Below are 6,079 nucleotides of genomic sequence, written 5' to 3' on the forward strand. Positions count from 1 at the left end.
GGCGGCGCAGGTCCCGTGGTGGTGGTGCGGCAGCGGCAAGCGGCCAACGCGCGGGAGCGGGACCGCACGCAGAGCGTGAACACGGCCTTCACCGCGCTGCGCACGCTCATCCCCACCGAGCCGGTGGACCGCAAGCTCTCCAAGATCGAGACGCTGCGCCTGGCGTCCAGCTACATCGCGCACCTGGCCAACGTGCTGCTCCTGGGCGACGCGGCCGACGACGGGCAGCCGTGCTTCCGCGCGGCGGGCAGCGCCAAGAGCGCCGTCCCCGCCGACGGCCGCCAGCCGCGCTCCATCTGCACCTTCTGCCTCAGCAACCAGCGCAAGGGGGTGAGTGCGCGGGGCGGCCGATGCGGGGTGCGCGCAGGGCGTGGGACGGGGGCTTCTAGGGAGCCCTGGAGGGGCAGAGCCCCCTCCCCTTGTGTCAAGGAGGGGACGTGGGGTTAGTGATGGGCGCCTGAGGTAGGGTTTTATTACAGCTAGTCACTAAGTTCCTCCAAACCGAAAGGGCGCAGGGAGACCCAGAACCTGGGGCCCATTTAATCGAGGGGCGCCCCCTCTAGCTAGAGGTTCCCAGGGATGCCTTTACATCTGGGAAGAAGACAGGAGCAGAGTAATGAAAACCGACCTTGATGGAGCTCTTGCTTCCTCTGTGCTTGGTGCCTGGCCTCCTCTTGACCTTCAGGAGAGAGTCTAGCAGGTGGTAGGTTAACCCTTCCGTTCATGGCGATGAACTGATCAGCCTCATCTGAGGCTCAGGGAGATGAAGTCGCATGCCTGCGTTTACGGTGGGTAGGCGCTGCGATTGCTGGTATGCCTTGCCGAGCAGTATATCCCCATCTCAAATGAAGTGACCCTCATCTTAAGACCTGACTCACAAGCTGCAGACTGCAAAGAAATAGAGACACGCCTCCAACTCGGAGCTGAGGCACCCAGCTGATCAGGAGGAAGCAGGGGGTCCCTGCCAGTCCCCAGCCCCCAAAGGAACAGTGGGTTGGACAGAGCTGTTCTGAGGCTCTGAGATGGGTCCTAAGTCTGGATTCAGGCCAAGCTGGTCCTGCTGATCTGGTTGGTAGGGCTGGGTGGCCCTCAGCCCTTACCAGACCCCAACCAGCATGCTTTGTCCCCAGCCTCTCCTTCCTTCTGGTGTGGGCTTTTCCTAAACTGAGGAAGCCAGTCTATGTGCCATATGGGGAAACTGAGGCTCAGAGAGCTCTGAATGGCTCTCAGTGGTCAGTCAGGCCATGGGACCTGTAGTCAGGACAATGATCCTAGGACAGATTCTGGCTACCAAGTCTGCCCTAAATCACTTGTTTACCTTGTGCCCTGGCCCCAGACCTCCAGACCCCCAGACTGGCTTCTCACCCCTTGGCTGCCTTAGTTTCCCTGGTCAGTCTTCTTAGCCTCTGGTTTATATCTTCTCCAGGGTCCCTGCAGTTCCCAGCTGTGGACGCTCATTGCCCCAGGCTGAGGTGGGAAGTCCAGGACTGGGCCTCCAGGCTGAAGTTGGGGACATGAGGGCTGAGTGGGCTTCCTGGTATTCCCTGACCACCTTCCATCCCTTCATCCAGTTCAGCAGCCCTAAACTGCCCAGCAGATGCTTTCTGAAAATTATTACTATTACTTTTATTATTATTTCATGGTGCTAGTGATGGAACCCTGGATTTTGTACATGCTGAGCAAGCACCCTACTCTGGAGCTCCAGAAGCTGCCTTGTGTTGGCTTTGAGAATGTACCCTAGAAGCAGATGTGGGTCCCCCACGTCAGTCAGATGCTCCTAGTGCTGCATCAGAACCAGGACTGAGAAATGAAGACGAGGATGCTGTGGTATGATGAGAAAGAGAGCAGCAGGGCCTGGCAGAGCCCAGAGGCAGGCAGCTCCCGCTGGGGTCTGGCTAAATTCCTGAAGGATGGGTGGGAACCAAGGTGAAGTGGTAAAGAGGGGTGTTTGAGATGATACAGCAGGAGCCGGGGTTCAAAGTTGTGGCCTGGAGAAGGAAGTGGGAAGAAGTTACAGGTGGTAGAGCACAAGAGGGCAGGCAGAGATTGGCCAGCCATCAGGAGGAGAGTGACAGCTCTCCTCCTGAAGGCTGACTGGTGCTGGACAGTCTGCATGAGGTACCCTTTTAGATCCCTCCTCAGGCAAGAAGAACTCTGTGGCTCTTTCCACCTGCAGGGAAACGCTGCCACTGGTCAGGGTCCTATTGTGAGTGATGAGGCAGGAGTTGAACTTAGGCCTGTCTGTTGGGGAATGAGGGAGCTGCAGGCCTGGGAAGAAGGTGTGTGTCCACTCAGCAGACAGGATGGGGGCAGTCAGCTTCTGTAGGTCTCAGGCCTGTCCCACAGCTCACAGGGCCTCATCTGGGCCTGGCCACTTCCCTGGGATCCATCTGTGGGACCAAGAACCCGGCCAAATTTGGCTACAGAAGCCATGATGCTCAACTCCACAGACTCCTCTGGGAATTGGCCAGGAGAGATCCTGGCCAGCACTGGTCCCTCCAAGGACTCAACTGGAAGGAAACTGGCTTGTCTTGGGAAGCCCTGCTCCCTTCTGAGCTCTGAGACTGAGAAGCTCCAAGGTCCCAGACCCTGGCCCTTCGCTCTGAGCCTCTACTTCCCTCTCATCCTGGTGTGGCCTTAGGTCTCCATGAAAGCAGTCCCTGTGGCTCCTTCCTGCTTGAGGACAGCTGAGGGCTGGGCCTCTGTCATAGCAAGAGTGTGTGGAAGATGGAAAGGACATTCTCATCTCTGCTTTGGATTTTTTCTTTTGTCATCTGGAGGTGGGCATATCAGGATCCTCCTTCCTGTGAGACTGTTCCCATTGGTGTGGCTGGCTCAGGAGCAGAGGTAGTGTGCAGAGCATGGCAGGGATTAATAGGTACTTCTTGTAAACACTTCCTGGCTACTTCATTGTGCTAAGACCTTGATATAAATCTGCGAGCTCATGGAGCTTATAAATAACTGCCTGGCACAGATGGGGAAACTGAGGCTCTGTGAGGCACAGTCATTTGTCTGGGGTCCAGCTAGCAGTCTGTATTCAAGGACTGTAGGCCAGGACTGTCCCACTTGAGCCTGACTCTTAACCACACTGCTTCACCGAGACCCTTACTCTGAGTTCCTAAGGGACAAACAGACCAGGGTCTGCCAGGATCTCTTCTTTGCTCTCTTGGCAGTTGATATTCAGGTGGTCCCAGGATTCGAGGGATTATTTTGGGTCCATGTCCTAGGTGAGACTGAGGTTCAGGGAAGGGAGCTGTCCCAACATTCTCACGGGACCCAGGGTCCAGACAGCCCCTACTTGAGGTAGAAGGTAATGCTCGCCATCCCTGAGGATTTGAGTGAAAGGAAGGGAGGCCAGTTTTCTACCCCAACCTCAGCACTCCACTCCACTCTCCTCAGCCTCTCCTGCCAAAGTTTGTCTGAGAAGCCCAGGCCCCAGGCTCTGGGACCATGGCCTCAGCCCTCAAAATAGCCCTGCCTGTTAGTGAACATGCTGTCCCTGGGCCCAGCGAGCCTCCAGGGAGGCTGGGCTCACATCTGGATGGATCTGCCCCAACCTGGGCCAGGGCTAGGGGTGGGGGTGGAGGGCGGGCAGGGACAAAGCTCACATCTGGTCAGCCAGTCCTCTGCTGTGAGCATTTACTGTGTTGTGTTCCTGACATAGGACAGCTTGCTGGACAGTGTGCGTTCTAGCCTGGCTCTTTTACCAGGGGGCCAGGTGCCTCTGGGCTAGTCGCTCAACACTGGAGCCCCCATCAGGAGCACTCTGGCAGCTGTGACCCCTCTGGTGTCCAGTAGGGATGAAAGCTGTGTGGCCACCACCCAATCCAAGCCACGTTGGTTGGCACCTGCTCTACGCCAGCCTGGGCTAGAAGTGAAGCCTCAGAATGAGGAATGTCTTTTCCCTGAGCCCCTGGCCTGATAGGGAATAAAGGCAAGTCCCTGCCTTTTTCCCTGGGCAATGCATCCCAAAAGCTGGAAGTGCTAGGCAGTTTCAGGAGAAACCATCCCAGGGAGATGAGAGGGGGAGAATATGTTCTCAGTGAAGTGAAGACCCGCCCCCCCCCCCCCACACACACACAGGCCAGGAATCCATGGTATACTGGTGGCAATGAGGCAGACACAGTGGACTCAGCCAGGCTGTGCCAAGACCATGGAAGGTAGCTGGCCCTTTAATGTAAAAGATTATTATTATTATTATTATTATTTTGGTCTGTTGTTGGGCTTGAACTCTGGGCCTGGGTGCTGTTCCTCAGCTCTTCAGCTCAAGGCGAGCACTCTACCACTTTGAGCCACAGTGCCACTTCTGGTTTTCTGGTGGTTTATTGGAGATAGAGAGTCTCACAGACTTTCCTGTCCGGGCTGGCTTTGAACTGTCGTCCTCAGATCTCATCCTCCTGAGTATCTAGGATTACAGGCATGAGTCACCAGGACCCGGCAAGATTATTCTTTATAACATATTAAAATTTCAGATACTAGGATACATGCTTAGATGCATAAGACCCCTCCATACACAAAGTATATTATATATGCATACACATGTATGTGATGATTGTTTTAGTTGATCTGCACTGGGGCTTGAATGCAAGGCCTCTTATTCTCACTTGACTTTTTTGTGTGTATGCATGTATGTGCTGGTCCTGGGGCTTGAACTCAGGACCTGAATGCTGTTCTGAGCTTTATTCACGGCTAAGTTCTACCACTTGAGCCACAGCTCTACTCCTGGCCTTTTCTGAGTAGTTTGTTGGAGATAAGATTCTTAGGGACTTTCCTGCCTGGGCTGGCTTCAAATCATGATCCTCAGATCTCAGCCTCTTAACCTGAGGAGCTAGGATTACAGGTACAAGCTACCAGCACCTGGCCCACTCAACTTTTTTTTTTTTGGTTGTAGGGCTTGAACTCTGGGCCTGGGTGCTGTCCCTCAGCTCTTCAGCTCAAGGCTAGTGCTCTACCACTTGAGCCACAGCGCCACTTCTAGTTTTCTGGTGGCTTATTGGAGATAAGAGTTTCACGGACTTTTCCTGCCTGGGCTGGCTTTGAACTGTGATCCTCAGATCTCAGCCTCCTGAGTAGCTAGGATTACAGGTGTGAGCCACTGTAGCCTGGTTCCACTTGATATTTTTTTTTGCGAAAGGCTAGTAACTGTCCTTCTGTAAGGATGGTTTTAAAAGCCACTGATGAGCAGGGAAGGGATAAGAAGGTAAAGAAGTATCTTCCCATCCCAGCTCCCTCCCATCCTGCGTGCTTGCACCAAATCCTGTCTGAGGGACACCCATCAGCCATTTCCCACATGCTCTTCTCTAGAAACTTCCACTTATGAGCAATCAGCTCTGCCCTTGCTTCTCTTCTAAGCAAGGCCTCTACACGGCACCCCCTGCTTGCTTGGAGTTCCTTCTGCTTGCAGTGTGACAGAACGGGGATGGGTTGTCAAGCTGAATTGCTAGGCATAAGGGTATTTCCTCCTAACCCCTCTTCCTCTCCTTCTGCAGGGTGGCCGTCGTGAGCTGGGGGGCAGCTGCTTGAAAGTCAGGGGAGTGGCTCCCCTTCGAGGGCCACGGAGATGAGCCTGGGCCCCTACGGCATTTGCTTCAAGCAGGACCCCAGAGAAAGAGGCCAGGAGCTGGACAGGGGAGAAGACCTCAGAAGCCAAGCCATCCCTTCTTTGCCTAGGGACCAGGGACAATGGCCTGGGACCAGGACCGGGTGGGCAGAGTCCCTGGGAGGTCTCCACCCCACCCTGGAGAGCCTTGAGGACCCATTGAGTCCACCATGGCCAGGCTGAGGCAAGAAAGAACTTCTGGAAAACCAAAAACTGTTGGTGACAGGTGTGTGTGTGTGTGCGTGTGCGCGCATGTGTGTTTGTGTGTACATGAGATGTATATGAGAGAGAAAGAGAATTGGTGGGTTTAAAATAAAAGTATTTTTAAATAAAAAAGTATCTTTCTCCTCCCAGATAAGGAAGGGAAGGACCAGTGGGCTTGAGGTCGGATGCAGACCCTTACCTGGGAAGAGAGAAAGGCTGGGCCATGCCCTGGGCTGCTGAGCCCTGGAGCAGAGGCTGGAGCAAGCAGGTGGCTAA

At 54.6% G+C, this 6,079-nt stretch overlaps 1 protein-coding gene across 1 annotated transcript in view; it reads left to right on the forward strand.

Annotated features, from left to right (window-relative positions):
- The window catches only part of Tcf15 (transcription factor 15 (basic helix-loop-helix)), a 6,067-nt gene extending 503 nt beyond the window's left edge, over positions 1–5,564 (forward strand). The window contains exons 2-3 of the mRNA XM_013010830.1: positions 11–330; positions 5,490–5,564. Of these exons, the coding sequence (XP_012866284.1) occupies positions 11–330; positions 5,490–5,564 (395 nt within the window). The remainder of the gene's footprint in view (positions 1–10; positions 331–5,489) is intronic.
- Positions 5,565–6,079: the final 515 nt, after the last annotated feature.

The sequence above is a fragment of the Dipodomys ordii genome, unplaced genomic scaffold (assembly GCF_000151885.1).
Source record: "Dipodomys ordii isolate 6190 unplaced genomic scaffold, Dord_2.0 Scaffold13, whole genome shotgun sequence".
In the NCBI taxonomy this organism is placed as follows: Eukaryota; Metazoa; Chordata; class Mammalia; order Rodentia; family Heteromyidae; genus Dipodomys; species Dipodomys ordii.